We start from the raw sequence: 16,626 nt of genomic DNA, 5'->3' as shown, positions 1-16,626 counted from the left end.
CAAGTAGATAATTATGCACATAACTACTACTATTTAGTTATGTAATATTTATTACTAATCCATGACCGGTAGGCGCTACAGCCCTTTGGTGGACAACGCATCTCTATCGCAATCATGAGTACCTCGCCTCCTCCCACTCCGGCATCGAGGGCCTTGTTAGATGACGAGTGGAGATTCGAACCTATTACATTGCCCTGTGAGTGGGTGGAGGACTACCGCCCAGGTGGTTATCATCCCGTCGTTCTTGGCGACGTCTTCAACAACGGCCAGTACAAGGTCATCCGGAAGCTTGGCGAGGGCTCCTACTCAACTGTTTGGCTGGCCTGTGACCTGAAATAAGTTTCTCTTTTGCATTAATTAGATTATCGTTACTTATTTCCTTTAAGAAATAGTGGATATGTCGCTCTGAAGATTCGTGTGTCGGAAATCTCGGGATCGACAACTGAGCTCCGAATCTTACGTCACATCACCGAAGTCGCTCCTGTAGAAGGGGCCCGGCATATCACACGACTGCTAGGTGAGTTCGAACACCGCGGGCCCAATGGCGCCCACAGATGCCTAGTATTTGAGCCGATGGGTCCAAGTGTGAATACTATGGTTGAGGAGCAGCCGCAATTTAAACCTCGCATGCAAGGAATGAAGATCCGCTATGCGCTTCGGATGGCAAAGAGCATCCTCAAGCAATCCTTGCAGGCTCTTGCATTTCTTCACGAAAATGGTATCGCCCAAGGAGACTTCCAACTGGGGAACATACTTTTTACTCTTGACGATATCAACTCAACGCCTGAGGTCCTGCTGCGGCAGGAGGAAGATGTACAAGCCGAATCAATCTCACCCCCGGTACAGAGGGTAGACGGTAAAGAAGATAAATGGGCTCCTTGATATCTTTGCGTTGGGCAACCGCTAGTGCCCTTTACTTACTATGGCGAAGGTTTCAAGGTCAAATTATCCGATATGGGCGGCGGTCAGTCCCTCCTGTTTTGATTACCCGTTTCTTTTTCTTGGTGAATATTTATACTCATACCTGCCTATCCCGAATAGCGTATTTCTTTACCGACCCGCCAACAAAGCCCGTTACTCCACTCGGTCTTCGAGCTCCCGAGTTGATTCTTACCGGAGCCGTTGACGTTGACAATACCCTTGATGTCTGGAGTTTCGGCTGCCTTGTCTTTGAGCTTATCACCGGACAGCCACTATTCTGTATACCGGGGTCCGACTTTGAAGATGACGATCATCTTCTCTCCCTCACCGCCCGGCTCGGCGCCCTCCCCGACGAGCTCTTCAGGCATTGGAAGACCTCATCGCTCTACTTTACGCCCGAGAGGAAGCTCTTTGAATTGTCAAGTTGGAGGAGTCGCTCCGGGGCAGGAACCGCTTATGGTGGAGCAGACGTCCATGGAGGAGCTATTCGATCAGGCTGGCCCAGATCTTGATGAGGAGGAAGCCCACAAAGTGAAGGCGCTCATTCGCTGGATTTTGCAATATGATCTCGCGAAGAGACCTTCGCCTGCGCAAATCTTGTCTGATCCATGGTTCTCTGAAATTGACGTTGAGAGCGGCTCGTCCAAAGTATCCCTAGGCTAGTTATACTTGCGTCACGCGTGCTTGTTGTCATCCTCCAGACAATGGTTCTCTGTTTGATACAAGCAGTAACAGTAACCTCAAAAGTTGAGTTGGACCTAGACAGCAAGTGTCTGAAAGAGTAGATTCTGTGTAGTAAACACCTCTCGGTATGCTTGTTTTATATATCTTGAATATAGTGCAGAACAGACCTTGCCTTAAAAAGTAAGATGTGTGCGAGACTGCGGACCGTGATCAATCGCAGGTTTCGGATACCAGCTTCGAGCATACATGGAGAATGCGCTATTCTCAAACCTTTCTGTAGGATATCGAACTAAAAATTGGATGGTCTGGATGTCTTCGCAGACATTGGTTTCCGTTGAGGACTATGTTCACTCTTGATAGGTCATAAACATCCGACGGACCTAGCGTCTACTTCTTAAGCTCTCATTTCAGTTTTCCGAGCGCATTCGCTTGAGATGCATGGGAGAATTTCTTTCAGCTTCTACCATGGTGCCAGGGCACACGAAGCTTCCTAACTACACGCGTGTTAGCGTGTATTCCCTTCGCACAGCTAGGGTCTCTTGATAGCCTCCCGACGGATATAATGCAGACCTTAAAACAGATTGCCGTCGGAAATGAAGGATAAACTTAGTGTCTACTAGAGAACCTAATCTGTTGTCAATACAATCCCCTCACTCTCTGCCCCGACTGATCGTCCATCCCATGGGGTTACTCTAGAAGATCGAAAATGCATCTTCATCGAAGACCGCCCTGGGTTTGAGAGCAATTCCCGAAGCTGCCAACACTCTCTTCTATTTTGTATGCAGCGCTCTCGTCCCAGGATCACCCCCGACTTAGCTTGTTCGAGCTCGCAATTACAGCGTTTGAACTGTATCCATGGATGCCGAAAAGGCCACCGAGAGCAATCACATTCAATTCCAAAATATGGACGATAATCCCAAGGATCATGTCTCCAGAGTCCCAGCTGCTTTTTTAGACTTAACGCCAGACGAAAGAAGGTGACGGGAGAAGAGTCTCGTCAAAAGGATTGACACCCGGTTGCTTATTGTGATGTTGATCATGTATATCCTAAATTACTTGGATCGCAACAATATTGCAGCAGCAAAGTTAGTCGGTCTACCCTTTCGCGATCAGATTAGTCGGGTGGGCTAACTGGAGTAGTCCCTTCGAACCTGATTCTCAATAAACCAGGCAAGCCTTCGATTTATTTACCGGGATGTATGGTAGTGTGGGCTGTCATCCCGTGTTGCACTGCGGCCACAACAGACTATGCTGGCCTGCTAGTTGTTCGATTGTCCCTAGGATTCTGTGAGGCGGCATACTTTGTGAGAACCTATTCGATTCTGCTCAGCAGCCATTTATTGATATCCTCTAGCCCGGCTGTCTTTATCTCCTATCAGCCCGGTATACAAGGAAGGAGTTGGTGAAACGGACCGAATTGTTGTACTCGGGTTTATTGCTCTCTGGCGCTTTCTCGGGATCGATGTCCGCCGGTATCATAAATGGCCGGAACGGCGCACGAGGCATCGCAGCATGGAGGTGGCTTTTTATTATTGAAGGATCCGGATTGGTATGCTTCACTGCTTTACTTTATAAAAGAGCCAGCTAATTCCCATCAAACTAGGTCTCTGTGGCTCTGATTCCCTTTTTTTATTGTTTCTGACATGCCCATAATAACATCGTGGTTGACTGAGGATGAAAAGGTGCTTGCAGCCTGGAGGCTTGAATAAAATATTGGGGGAGACGATTGGGTAGATAGTGAGCAGCAAACTATATTCCAGGGTGCAAAACTGGCTATCGAACCTAGATTTTCCCTACTAGGCTGCCCAATGCCTGCTCAACAAGGGATGCGGCGATATGCCCGTGCCTTCGTTGATTGTGCAGGAAGTCGGTGATATGGATCATATCCAGTACGCGCGGGTAAGAGACATCATTGTACCAACACAACTTTTGTCGATCAGTCCTGCACATTTCCGCGGCGTTTCAATGATTTCCTCGATGAGGACTCGAAGGAGCGAGCTGATAGAGAGACGGATATCTTCGTGCAAGCCTTATCTAAAGAGTTCGAGCTGAAGGTGACTCCAGAGTCCATAAGAATGCTGCGGGTTCTGGGAGGTTCAGTTTTTCACCATCACCATACCAAATCGCAATGTGGTAATGGCTAAATCACATCTAATAATCTTGGTACTCATGACCTCTCAGCAATGAGGGAAATTATTGGAATACCTAAAGCCGTTTTGGGCGCTTTCCTGAAGCTTCCCGGGATTTGCAGCGTTCTGTTTAACTACCGAAATTTCTTCGTCACATATGAGTCTGGCTTGTGTGGGGTGCCTCAATTTGATGCACACGTTGAGGTCTACCCCCAGACCAAGATTGTCCGTGTCGACTTTGACACACCGTATATCAAGGGCCTTCCGGTAACCATGACTATGCGAGAAAAGGTTTGTGATGGGGGTTTCCAGGAACGCAAGATCCGCAAGACCTATGAAGACCCTTATACCCTTGAGCTGTTGGAATTTCACGACTGTGTTGTGAATCGACGTACCCCGAAGAGTGGTGCAGAAGATGCTAGCAAGGATGTGGAACTCGTCAAGATGATCATGACTGCTGGGCTCGCAAACTAGACGTGCTGACCTTTTGCATTTACATCTATTGTCAGCCGTAGGATATGGATATTACTGGACGCACGCTGAACCATTCGGTTCTTTAGATGGATTATTACGATATCGCATGATGTTAGAGCCAGACGACAAATGGCCGGAATGTCAATAGTCGAAAGTTCAGGCAACGCCAGTGAAGGGAAGCGCAGCAAAAGGAATACTCAGATAATTCATTATAAGTTATAGTAAGATAGATATGGTTATTAAGGTATAGTATTAAAGTAATATCTACTATCCTTAATTTATTTATAAATATAATAAGTGATCCAACATCGGATAGAGAGGATATGCCGCAGTCTAGCCCATCTATACTTCTGGTTACCCAGGGAGCAACCCGGCTGGGCTTTAGCTGAACTGCAATGGTGCTCTAGGCCGCAGAAGTGGGTGTGATAGAAGTAGGGGTCTCAGAAGAACCCCCAATCTTGTTTCCGTCTCCGCCTCCCACGTTCCCAAATGCTCCGAGAAGGCCTCGCTGCTTAAGTTCACATCCTGTTGGGGCGGGAGTCTAGGCTGTGCTTTCTGAAGTTCCTGATGGCCCAGTATCGCCACCGAGAGGGTTCGAGCCGAGAATAGGGTTGAGGCCAAGAGCATCGGCATCAAGTTGAGCGCTCACGGTACCAGTGAAAAGAGCGAGAACACAGGCTTGAAGGATAAGCTTGAGCTGCATATTTGAGTTTCACGGATGAAAGTGCAAATATCGATGAATAGGTTGAAGTTTGGTGTATGACAAATAGTAGCGATTTTAGGAAGATAGAGATTGTTATTCTATCTAGCTAGTGGTAGGGACAGGTGAATATATATTTGATATTACCACCCACAATTCCTACGTAGAAGCACATTTTGAGTTTGGCTATTTGCACCACTTTGTGAAACTCAAATACAAAGTATCAGAACTCGCATCTTGTGACTTATCTTGATTGGTGAATTCGCCTGGTCGTTCTGCAGATAGTCGTCAGACCGCCACATCTAGTGTTGGGGGTTACACTCAGATCCCGCCTTTTGATCTGATCGTAACTGATTAAAGATGACGACCACTGATGATCATCCTCAGTGGCTCAGCTGAACTGTACTACTACTACTACTACTACTACTACTACTACTACTACTACTACTAAATAGACACTTCTGATAAAGATAACTCGACTTATTTAGCTATTATAGCTTACTGAGATGTATAGACTCCAAAGCAAATTATTCCAAGCAAGGGAGACTATTTATAAAGTACACAATCTTGCCCAACTTTTGAGGAATGATTGAGATACAAATTATGAACAAGCAAATTCTAAATGTCTAGATCCACTTTTTTCTACCTGTGCTATCAAGTACCGCACCTAGGGGCAGGGAAATAAGTGATTGACACTGTAGTGGATATTATCGCCGCGCGACCCTTACTATGTCGAACGTAATAGCATGGAATATTGATGTCATTCAATGGGCGGATATTGAAAGTAAATGATATTCAGTGCATTTTCATGGGTCCCATGAGGTTCTCATTGCATATTAGTGTACTGATTTCGCAAATGTCCACCGAAGAAAACCCGACCAACAGTTGGTACTCCCCTTTATCAGGTATCCACTTCTGTTCCTTCTCTTCAAAAAAGGCAGAGTCACTCATATCTATAGACACACCCACCATTTTCTTCTGGCCTGTCTGCAATCTGACTTTCTTGAACGCAGCCAGTGTCCTGACCGGGTGTTCACTACTCGTTTGCATCTTTCCAACGTAGAGTTGGATCAGAAACCGTCCCGACATGGGTCCGTTGTTTGTCGCGTGAACAACAGAATTGAATGTCTCGCTGCTCACATTTCGTATTCTTAAACCTCCAAACATAAATGTTGTGTATGAGAGCCCTTGCCCGAATGGAAAATTAAGCTTCTCCCTTGGCATTCGGTCATACTACCGATATCCAACAAAGACCCCTTCGGCATACCCAATAAGGACAGTCTCTTTTTCCCTTTGACTTTCTCTTTCGAGAGAGGTAGTATTCCTCCTTCACTTTTGAATAGGACCATTCCGTTTGCTCCAAATTGCAAGATTGCCAGATTAGCTTATTGTGCTCCGCCCTTACCTCAAAAGGAGATGCACTGCCCTAGCTCTGTCGTTGATGGTATATTCGGACAACTCTCCCCTTTGGATGAAGTCCTTGATAACCGAAAGCTTGCGAACCTTTGCAAGACCAGGCATTTCCAGGTCTGACCCCGCTCTGAGTGCATCAATAACAGAGTTAGTACCTCCCCCATTGCCAATGACAAGGCCATCCCATCCCCAACTACCTTGGAAGACATCATGGAAAATGAAGTGGTGTGCGTCGCAATGGGTATCATTAACAAGATTATATGCTGTCATCACCGCCCACGGATTTGCCTCCTTACTCGCTATTTCAAAGCGACGGAGATAAATCCCCCGCAGCGCACGCTCACTAATCGATTCATCGACGCGTGCACGGGAAGTTTCCTGCTCGTTAGCAGCAAAATGTTTGATGGTAGCTGCGACACCATTGTCCTGGAGCCCTTGGATCACCTGCGAGGTCATATTTCCCGCGAGGAAAGAGCCTCCACTAAAACTGTCAAAGTTCCGTCCCCCGAGAGGATATCGATGGATGCATACCGTCGGCCCAATAATGCAGTTTACATTTTTCTGGCGTGCTTCCTTCGCAAGTGCCCGACCGAACTGACGTGCGAGATCCACGCCGAATGTCGCTGCGAGGCTGCAGGCTGCCGGGAAACATGCCGAACGCACGTCGAGATTCGTTGGAGGGGCCCGTACTCCATTCGGACCGTCTGGTATCCTTTTTGTTATCCTTGGTAATATGAAAGCTTAAATGAGTCTTGTATTTACCTCGATAGATGGAACGTTTTTCTCTGGATATGAGACAGTCGTGGAAAAGTTTTGTCCGGAGAGAAGTGCGATCTATCTCGTTTAAGCACGATACATTCCGTCATAAACCGAACTATGTGGATATGTTAATATACCTCTTGTTCTAGAGATAAAGGCCCGAGGATCATGTCAAGATTATCTTGCGACGGCATTTCGTTAAATAGCATATTCAGGTTTGGGGGTGGAAGCGGGCATCCGGTTTCCGGGGGTAAGTACCATATCTCTTTTTATCGTGGGAGAGAGCATAGTATACCAGCTTCTAAATACAGCATAAACATCTCAACGTTCTGCGGTTATAGAATACAGATTCCTGGATGCCTATACTGAGATATTACTAGTCATCCTTCCTCTTTCAAAATAGAATCGTCCGCGCTGGAGAGCCCAAAGGCTATAGAGGGGGAAGGTTAGCCATGGACATATATGGCCCGTAATTGGCTGAGCCAGTTACTTGACAAGCACTCCACTTAACTCTGCTATTCCTCGTCAACTTTAAACCCCACTCCATAAAGTTCGGTTTACGGCCCTTTTACCAGGAGGACTAAAATAGACATGATCATGCCTGGTATATATTAATAGCCTACCACACAAGAAGAGAAGCCTAGATTCGCTCGTACCATCAGGTCCATATTGTCCACAAAGGGCTATGTTAATAATGGTGAAGTCAATATCCTCAGCCATTAGGAGAATCCTCATCTAATTTCATGTGGTCCACTACAGGATAATTGATTCTAAGGCGATGGTGTTGAAGCATCCCCTCGTATTGTACAACATATACAAATGAATAGTGCCAGCTAGCTGACTACAGATGACTGGTTTTGCTTGAGAAGCTGACACTGGGCAGACACTAGTGGTGAGTCTTAGTCTCAGGCATTATCTTGGTTACATATATATATATTCCTTAGTCGTCTCATTAGTTCACTTCACACTGTTTGCGGGTGTCGATAACCATGCCCATCATTCCTAAAAAATACGAGAAATTCCAAGGGCCCTTGGAAAAACCTGACTTCCTCCATAACTAGCTATACCATTATCACATATTGTATTACAAGAGGTAAAGACAATGGAGGATTTCCCCACAATGAATCAATGGCACAGTTTAGAGATGGGACAGGCCACAAATGCCGTAGCCCGAAAACACAAGGAGGGTTATGCACGCCCAAGATGGTCTGGTCTAGGCTTAGCAGCTAGAGCACTTGGCATCGGTGCAATCGCAAGAATACTTAAGATGAGATGAAACTTGTGATGGGCGCCCATGTGGTACATACATAATTTAGCCCTACGAACCTACCCCAACAATGACAAGACCAACAAGCGAACCGGGGAAAGGTGATGCCTGTTCCGAATGTTGCCGATCATCCCGCCTAAGCGTTCTATTAGGATCTCCATCCTAGTAGCTAAGAAGTGGATTAGAGTGTGATTTTTAGAGTGGGTCGTCGCTACGTCCTTATTAAAGTGAGCTTCATAGCACAATTTCCTACCTCGCTTTCACGACTCGCTTGAGCACATGGTAACTATAATATCAATGCAAGATGCGGAGAGATCAGGCCACAGCGTTACTTCACTAAATTGAGTAAATTCAAATTATTATTCTCTTTCACACACTGGTTGCCTGTTACTCCTTGCCCGAATGAAGCCTAAACTATATATACAGAGTGCCAGGTCAAATGACGACAGGTATAATAACATAACCTCTGCTGTATGGAGAGTCCATCTGGATGTTATCTATAGTACTTATCTGCACTACAAATTATGCACATCGTGCAACTCTCATGTTTTGATAATCTGTGAACATTTCATTACGTTTAAAGCTTTGCTGTACGGACAGTTGATACTCCTTTAAAAAAGTGAATAGCCCTACACACCTGATCTTTGGCCTCCATCTAGTTCGTAAACCGGTCTTGTAGTGCCTCGCAATTCACTGCGCGCATTGCTGCCTGCTTCTAACTCCCGTCGCGGATCCTCAGCTGGTAGTTAACCTCCCACGCGGCCCCTCACCACCGATGCATTGTCGGACCACTTTTCCACCTGTGGTTGATTCTGACTATCTCACCGTCGCTTTCTCAGGATGAAGAAGATTATTGCCAAGATGATAGCTACACCGGCAATGCCACCCACTACACCACCTACTATCGCCCCGATCTCGGTCGATGAATTACTAGCACTGCTCGATGGTTCGGGTCGCGCATCCGTTGAGTTGGCGGAATCGTCGGTTTTCTCAAAAAGTGATTTCAAAGCTGGATCAGCCCACGTTGATGGATAGGGCGAGGATTTGATGTCATCGGCTGTTGCAGAGGGGACTGAATAAGCTGATAATCCAGGCTGTGTGCATGGGTCAGTCCCTATCCTAAACGATTGAGAGAAAACAAATAATCATACGTCGAATTGGGCCCGGATGACCTCGGATTGAGCGTCATATATAAAGGCCGGCATATCATAGCATCCTGCACCGGAGTCAACTGCCCACGCGAGTCGACCTCCACACCGAATATTTGCCGTCCATATGCTTGACATGCAAGGGTCGTACGAGGTTTGTTGAGAGGCCCAGCTTGAAACCATTTGAAAGATGGGATCGATAGATAGGATCTGATAAGTCAGCGTTAGGTCTCCCCTAGATGTCAGGACTGTCAGACTCCTCAGGGAACAGCAGGCCATATAATAGTGGAATTGTCATATGAAAGCGAGTTGATTTCCCCTAAGTGCCATGAGGGAGCGGATATGCCGCGTAAGCGGCCACATGTGGCAGAATACACAGTGGGAGTATACGACATATGACTCCGGAGTATATGACAGGAATACAGAAAATGGCGCCGCCAGCGACAGATCCTACATAGAAATCTAGTAAAGGCAGGGGTGCAACCACCTAGACAGGGGAAAGCAGCTCCAGAAAGCCGTCTCTTTGGTGATCAGAGGACTACAAAAGCCCTGATAGCTTTTCTTACAATGACAAAGACTGGATACTTCCCGGGAGAGACAGCCAGGGAGATAGAGAGGATCTCTAGAGATAATCTAAGAGATATAGGGATAGTGGAGGAAGGAGAGAGTAGGGGGAAGGATAGTAGGAGGGGTAGCCTAAGCACATATAGGAGATACCCAACAGACATTGAATACCGAGGAGGGCGAAGCCCAAATGCTTTGGCGCAGATAGGCAGATCGGGCAACGAAAAGGACCAGAACGAATATACAAAGGATAGTAGGAGCTCTATGAGCTCCTAGGGATAAATTAGAGGCAGTGGTCGAGACCACTGCCTAGACGCAGGTGTCTGTCATAGCCAAACGGCTCTATATGGACGTTAAATCTGATTAAATAATAATAATAACTAGTCACTAGTTTTAGAACACTAAAGAGGCAAGGCCCTTATATCGGGTAGATCTCTAGAGGAGTATTAGTAAGAGAAGATATCTATATGTAGTAAATTCTAGGAATTATATATTATAAAATTAATATCTATAGACTCTGGGACAGAGTTGAGCAGCGGTGATATGCGTTCGGGGATTCCCGATATAGTAGACCAGTAGTGATTACTGACAGCTCACCAGTTCAACTATAATATATATTTAAGTGACCACTATATCAGAGGACTCAGGGGCTCTGTCCTGTAGTAATAGATTATAATGGTAGTATAATCGAGGGTGAGACACAATAGAAGGGGTATCTAGCTGGAATATAGGTCCTGTTCTATACCAAGGGGGCCACGGCGTGGGAATATAATACATCTATTCCACTTTCAACGTGGTATGTCAGATACGCAATATTCCCGTGATCAGTCTCGCCGTTGGCACAGCGGGATTGGTACAGAAATGTGACATATCCGATCCCAATGCCCACATGGGGGATGGTGCGGCATGTAGCGTGTTTGACCTCTGTTGACATTATGGATCAGTATGGGGGTGTCCAGTATCGCCCGCAATGTTAACAGACGGTTGATTCTGGGTCAGGCCCATCCCCTAGACGTGAGACGAGCCGCGCCCGCACCTAGTAGTTAAGCATCCGTTGGGGGCGCGCGGCGCTCGTCTCGACCTCTCGAAGAAGTATAGCAGAAGACGTCGAGGTGAGCCCATTGAATTGTATATATTACCAGTACATCTCCAACTACAGTAAATCATCGAGGAAACCCATTAGGATATATATACATAAAGCCCATGTTATTAACCTATATCAGGCTATCTACCCATTATCCTAATCGACGTAAGTACATTACTGGAGGTTGGGGGCCGGGGGAGTTGGGGGGTTTGTGTTGACATGGACATTGAAGAATGAAGTGGAATGGTTTCGGAATTTTCCTTGAGACAGTGCAATCAGAGAAAGGATAATGCTTGGAACTCGCATTCTACACCATCTGTCTGAAAGCCGGCTTCTTTGACATAGATTCTTGATAAACTGCGTAACCATACCGACTTAAGGTGAATCACCTTAAAGATACCCGTAGACTATTTGACATGAATGGGATAATATACATACATAGAAACACTCAGATTGAAGAAGCCGTAACGCCTGGCCCACATCAGACAGCATCAAAATTTTTTCCTCCCTTGTTGTATACCGCCTTGATGGCAATATTCATTATATCCATGAACCTGTCATTTTCCAGAAAGACATCTTCATTATGCCAGTCATTATTGCTTGCACGAGCAGCGTGGGTGCTGAAGTAAGAATGCCCCATTAAGGAAGCCATATTACGAAAACCTTTATGATTCAACCCTGCCGGCAGAATCTCAACCATAGATGAGCCCTGTGACAGGAAGATCCCATGGGTTAGTCCAGCCCCATGTACTCCAACAAGAACGTCCGTCCCTCGGACTATGTCTAACTGCCGCTCGAGGGACATCGTCGCGAAATCAAAGGATTGAAGTCTTGTATGGGGTATGTTCGCTTCAACGGCCTGGAGGTACTCTTCGCTATGCGTAAGTCTCCGTGAGCCAGTACGATTGATAAACGTCACGACAATTTCTGGGCCTTCGGGCACGCGCTCTTTGAGCCCATAGAAATCCAAGACTCGGTTGGAAAAGGTACGTAACAAAGGTGAATCCTTGCAGGAATGTGGTTCCCAATCACCTTGCCATAATGGATTGCTACCACCGGCAAGAGGAATGATTAAGTTTTGCGGTTCAATTGATAAATCCAGGCTCAAATCATGTAGGCGTAGCGCTGGTCTCTTTGCAAAAAGCGACCACAGATCAAAAAACGGTCCATTTTCGTGGTTGTCCATAATCAGTACTTGGGTATTGTCGATATCAGCAGCTGTAAAGAGGGGTCTTTCACTATCGGCATCACGACTCATCTGCAGAACATCGATTGTCATAGTCATGGAGAAGATCTCCATAAGCGTGTGCCAGGGATTCGTTGCACCTTCACGGTTGACTAGTATTGTGAAGTTCGCACTCCCAAGTGGTGTCCCAGTGCTAGTACTCAAGTCGTTCTGTAGATCGATCAGGTTGTTGAAAACTACGTTCGGGCCAGTGTTATACCAATAGTTCTCAAACCGACCGTATTGAGGAATGTCGAACGGGGAATCTGGCTTCGAGGGTTGTTGAAGTTCACAATCCAAAGCGAACTTTTGGCGACTAGCATTGTAACTAGCACCCTGTGCTAAACAGAACGTATCAACGCGCGAGCCAGAGGCCTGGTTGTGGAAACACGTTAAGGTAGAAGGGGATTGCGGAGCACAATATTCGGCTGCTACACCACGCGTATTTTCCAGATAGGCCATGCCAAATAAATTCGCGCAAAGGGGGGCTTCTCGGGGGCTAGCGACGTAATCTGAAGGCGGGGGTGGCATCACGACTTCTTTGTCCCCCACATCTTCCGCAGCAGGAGTGGGCGACAGATGTAATGTAGTTTCTCGAGCATGTCTAGGAACGAGCAGGAAAGAAATGAACGATAAGATGATAAACGCAGATACAACGAAGCGCAGGGCTTTCCGCTGGAGAAATACAGCTCTATAGTCCATCTCTGCCCGAGTGTTGGGTCAGGTAAACGAGCCCAATCTGGAACGCGGTAAGACGTTGTTCAGAATTAGACGACGGAATGGGAGAACAAATTATAGGTAAAAATGTGACATTCCCAAAGTGGGGCGAAAGTGGGAGAGGGCAACTTGTGACTACAAGGGCTCCAATGCAATCAACACTCCGTAAACGGGGATTCCACCACATTCGGATCCCACGGCAGAACTGACTAACTTTCGGTAGTCACTAAGTAACTTAAGCAAGTCAGCCTTGGATCTTTTTTAAATGCACATCATGTGATCTTTCCACCACGAGGTTGTAGCTAGGGATCGGAAAATCTCAGAAATTCTAACTTTAGAAACAGAGGCCGGTTTCAATTTTGTCATCAAAGTTTTCTACAACTTGGCAAAAGGGTGACATTCCCAGGGCGCGGACGTCAGAAGGTCGGGCGGGCAGACTCAGCTTCGGATGACAACTCGATGAAAAGTCCGAGTGACTCGCTTAGGTACTAACCACTCTGGTCCGGCCGGATTCGGATCCTGGTGCTTGAAAGTGATCATCGCAATTTCGGGTCAGCTCGGGAGGACGGGACCATCCACCACGGAAGTTTTAGCGCTGAGGGGTTTGGTTTTCATATATAGACTCACCATGATTGGACAGCCATCATAGGCTAATGCATGTTGGTCAAAGTTGCCAAGGCCGTACCGAGTTATAATCCCAGGACCACTAAGAAATGGTGGTGTCAGCCTTTCGGTTGGCAAAAGCAGGTGTTGACCCTTAGCGTCTTAGCGTGAGGCGCTCTTGTATCCACTTGAGAGGGAGCAACCTAAATAATGATCAGCATCATGGAACACTGGAATACTGTGGTTACATGATGTTATATACGGCATACAAGGTTACTTTATATTGGTGAGGAAGAAGAAAGTGTCTGACAAGAAAATGGATGTTGGTTTCACCCGTACCCTGGCCCAGAAGAAAGGGTGTTCCCAAATCGACACGAGGGAAAACTTGGGCGCTAAGCAGAAGTCTCATTTCCCGATGTTTGGTAGGGGATCGTAACACGAGCGCTAGGTTAGTTTAGTTCGAATATCCCTGTCGCTTTCTCGCTTCGAAAAGCACCAGATCGCTAGCCATATATAGGCGTCCCGTGCTGGTAGCCCATTTTGTGCAGCCTTTTGGACGCAATACCCGGTGCAGGCCGTCATACGGACCAAGCATGTTCAATAAAAGGAGGGTCCCATGTGGCCTTACTGTTACTCTTCTGTTCAGTCTACAGAGCGTTTCATTGTCCGCAGCAGGAGACTGTGCTCCTTATCCAGTCAGCGTTAATCTCAATAATGTGACTCTTGGGAATACAACTGCCCGAGGTGTATCCCTATCTGTTGGTAGCCCAAAACAGTCATTTGCATTCTTGCCTCAATGGTAAACCGCCCGCCTGACGCACATGAGCATCACTAATCAGATGACATAGGCCTTTGAACAGCACGTTTGTGTACGGCACTGATGGATATTGCGGCGAATCATGGTCCGAGGCAGGCTGTCGAACATTTCGAGGAGGCGCATACGATTCATCATCGTCGACAACATATAAGGATGCCCCATCGAACCATATAGAAGCTTCGCCATATCCAGATTTCACATGGGGAAAAGACGACCTCATATTCAATTCCAATACTACGCTGTTAGACTTCCCGATAGGAATCGCACGAAGCGATTGGGGCGCGCAAGGATATCATCCCCAGGTGGCTTTTGGTCTGGGCAGGAACTCCACCATTCTAAATAGCCTCTATACCGCCGGTCACATTGCATCACGATCATGGGCTATGTTCTGGGGTCGCACAGGTGGCACCGCGAACACACAGCAAGATGGGAATTTCGTCTTTGGCGGCTTCGATAAGTCCAAGGCTTCAGGTGACAACTATACCAGCGATCTAAATTACTCTAACAAGAATTGCGCCAGTGGTATGTTAGTTACTATCACAGATTTGGAACTTAACTTCCCCAACGGTACCACTGCAAGCTTATTCGATGGGATGCAATCTTCTGCGATACTGGCCTGTATTGTCCCAGACTACCCCGTCTTGATGACTCTGCCTCGCGACCCATATTTTGAGCGATTTGAAAGCCTTACCAACGAGTCCTTCAGTTACAGAGGGTTTGGTGTCTACTACTATGGGATGCTCTATCCCAATCCCGACTCCATGTATGCCTACCTACCTCTGCACTTCATGCGAGATGCTTATAATTGAATTAGATATACTGGTGATCTAACTGTAACCTTGAACAATGGGTTCTCAGTTCGAATACCTAATGACCAGCTTGTCGTCCCAAATCTCACTATTGATCCATCTACTGGGTCTCTTAATGCGAATGGGTCTACTCCTGAACTGGTTATTAACTCCATCCAGCAGGTGAACCAAGGCGATCTTCCCCAGTTAGGCCGCCAATTCCTGTCCAGCGCCTACCTTATGTCAAACCAAGACTCCAACACATTCACCTTATGGAATGCCGCGCTTGAGGAAGAAGAGAATCTGGTCGCGATTGATACAAATAACAAGCCAGTGGACATTTACTGCGCTGCGACTCCCACGTCGACTTCATCGTCCACCTCATCCCCACATAGTATAGGCAATCATGATAAAAAGCTGTCTACCGGAGCGATTGTTGGAATTGCAATCGGATCTGCAGCAGCATTGGCAATAGTTGCAGCGGGTGTCTTCTTGGTTGTGTCGAAGAAGAAAAAAAAGGGGGTAGTACGTGTAAACTACTATCCTACAGCCGCTTATCGTGACCCTCCGTCTGAACTCGGTCCGAGTCATATGGAACCCCACGTTCCCAATGAGCTTCCTGCTAAGCCGCCAAGTCCCTCGCACCGTTTCGCTAATATACAAGAATTAGCGTAAACTCGTGGGGAACTATGGGAGCTGTACTGTGTCCACCGGAAATGCAATGCTGGAATTACGATTTAATATAGTAATTGCAGATAGGATCTGTCAATGTAATTCATATTTATCAGTCTAACGGCAACACTAGTAAGTGAGGATAGACTTCAGTGACCCTGCGTAGACCTCATCGTGAGCACTGGAGTCGCAGCCTGACATAATCAGCCCCTAAACGATCTCTTACAGACGTTTACACTACCAGCGCCAGGTGCAAGGTGACAGCGAAGGCAGAATTGTCCTCAGGTCTATATAACCTAGTTAACAGTGGTATCATAGGCTCGATGTTTATGTCAAGTCACAGCCCACTCCGGTGCAAGGCTGTGCTGAGGTACAGGCGGTAAGAGGATTCTCCTCGTTGGGTCAAAACAAGACGCTAAAATGCTGACTGCGTCAAGCTTTCCATTTTGAGCTAGTGTGATTGGCCTACATCTGGACCAATTTTCAGGTTGGAGGCCAGCCGCTCGCACCTCAATCATGTCGCCATCTCAGAAGTGACCGTCTCTCCTTTCATAACGGGGATTTGGCCACTTGATTTGCGACAATATGTTCGCCGACCGGCAATATCACCATGGCATGGTCCATGGTGATCTACATACAGTATTAGGCTTTTTACAATCTC

At 46.8% G+C, this 16,626-nt stretch overlaps 7 protein-coding genes across 7 annotated transcripts; 4 read left to right on the top strand and 3 right to left on the bottom strand.

Moving 5' to 3' along the window:
* Positions 1-114: 114 nt before the first annotated feature.
* Positions 115-1,584, top strand: BDV27DRAFT_172459 (serine/threonine-protein kinase; the record flags this gene model as incomplete). Its single annotated transcript, XM_032075877.1, has 5 exons — positions 115-325; positions 362-856; positions 908-964; positions 1,042-1,380; positions 1,427-1,584. The coding sequence occupies 5 exons, from the start codon at positions 115-117 to the stop codon at positions 1,582-1,584; spliced, it is 1,260 nt and encodes a 419-aa protein (XP_031927334.1).
* Positions 1,585-2,433: 849 nt separating this feature from the next.
* Positions 2,434-3,641, top strand: BDV27DRAFT_128676 (uncharacterized protein). The gene is made up of 4 exons (XM_032067032.1): positions 2,434-2,694; positions 2,746-2,909; positions 2,960-3,154; positions 3,209-3,641. The coding sequence occupies exons 2-4, from the start codon at positions 2,805-2,807 to the stop codon at positions 3,245-3,247; spliced, it is 339 nt and encodes a 112-aa protein (XP_031927333.1). The 5' UTR covers positions 2,434-2,694; positions 2,746-2,804; the 3' UTR covers positions 3,248-3,641.
* Positions 3,642-3,788: 147 nt separating this feature from the next.
* Positions 3,789-4,208, top strand: BDV27DRAFT_157981 (uncharacterized protein; the record flags this gene model as incomplete). Its single annotated transcript, XM_032072602.1, has 1 exon — positions 3,789-4,208. The coding sequence occupies one exon, from the start codon at positions 3,789-3,791 to the stop codon at positions 4,206-4,208; it is 420 nt and encodes a 139-aa protein (XP_031927332.1).
* A 2,101-nt stretch (positions 4,209-6,309) lies between these two features.
* On the bottom strand, positions 6,310-6,777 carry BDV27DRAFT_157980 (glycoside hydrolase; the record flags this gene model as incomplete). Its single annotated transcript, XM_032072601.1, has 1 exon — positions 6,310-6,777. One exon carries the CDS (start codon positions 6,775-6,777, stop codon positions 6,310-6,312), a length of 468 nt encoding a protein of 155 aa, XP_031927331.1.
* A 2,391-nt stretch (positions 6,778-9,168) lies between these two features.
* Positions 9,169-9,678, bottom strand: BDV27DRAFT_157979 (uncharacterized protein; the record flags this gene model as incomplete). Its single annotated transcript, XM_032072600.1, has 2 exons — positions 9,169-9,441; positions 9,499-9,678. The coding sequence occupies 2 exons, from the start codon at positions 9,676-9,678 to the stop codon at positions 9,169-9,171; spliced, it is 453 nt and encodes a 150-aa protein (XP_031927330.1).
* Positions 9,679-11,624: 1,946 nt separating this feature from the next.
* On the bottom strand, positions 11,625-13,070 carry BDV27DRAFT_145415 (DUF563 domain protein; the record flags this gene model as incomplete). The annotated part of the gene is made up of 1 exon (XM_032070405.1): positions 11,625-13,070. The coding sequence occupies one exon, from the start codon at positions 13,068-13,070 to the stop codon at positions 11,625-11,627; it is 1,446 nt and encodes a 481-aa protein (XP_031927329.1).
* Positions 13,071-13,950: 880 nt separating this feature from the next.
* Positions 13,951-16,390, top strand: ap3 (putative aspartic-type endopeptidase; the record flags this gene model as incomplete). The annotated part of the gene is made up of 3 exons (XM_032067031.1): positions 13,951-14,487; positions 14,537-15,268; positions 15,320-16,390. Coding segments are annotated over exons 1-3 (1,582 nt in total), but the record flags the coding sequence as incomplete, so codon positions are not given.
* Between the last annotated feature and the right edge of the window lie 236 nt (positions 16,391-16,626).

The sequence above is a fragment of the Aspergillus caelatus genome (assembly GCF_009193585.1).
Source record: "Aspergillus caelatus strain CBS 763.97 unplaced genomic scaffold BDV27scaffold_93, whole genome shotgun sequence".
NCBI classification, from domain to species: Eukaryota; Fungi; Ascomycota; class Eurotiomycetes; order Eurotiales; family Aspergillaceae; genus Aspergillus; species Aspergillus caelatus.
The sequence above is the reverse complement of the archived record's forward strand: the minus strand, read 5'-3'. Positions and strand labels throughout refer to the sequence as shown.

Coding starts and splice junctions, on each gene's coding strand:
- BDV27DRAFT_128676 (XM_032067032.1), top strand. CDS start 2,805: ATGGTAGTGTGGGCTGTCATCCCGTGTTGCACTGCGGCCACAACAGAC. Junction 2,910..2,959: donor TCTGTGAGGCGGCATACTTT/GTGAGAACCTAT, acceptor GATATCCTCTAG/CCCGGCTGTCTTTATCTCCT. Junction 3,155..3,208: donor TTATTGAAGGATCCGGATTG/GTATGCTTCACT, acceptor CCATCAAACTAG/GTCTCTGTGGCTCTGATTCC.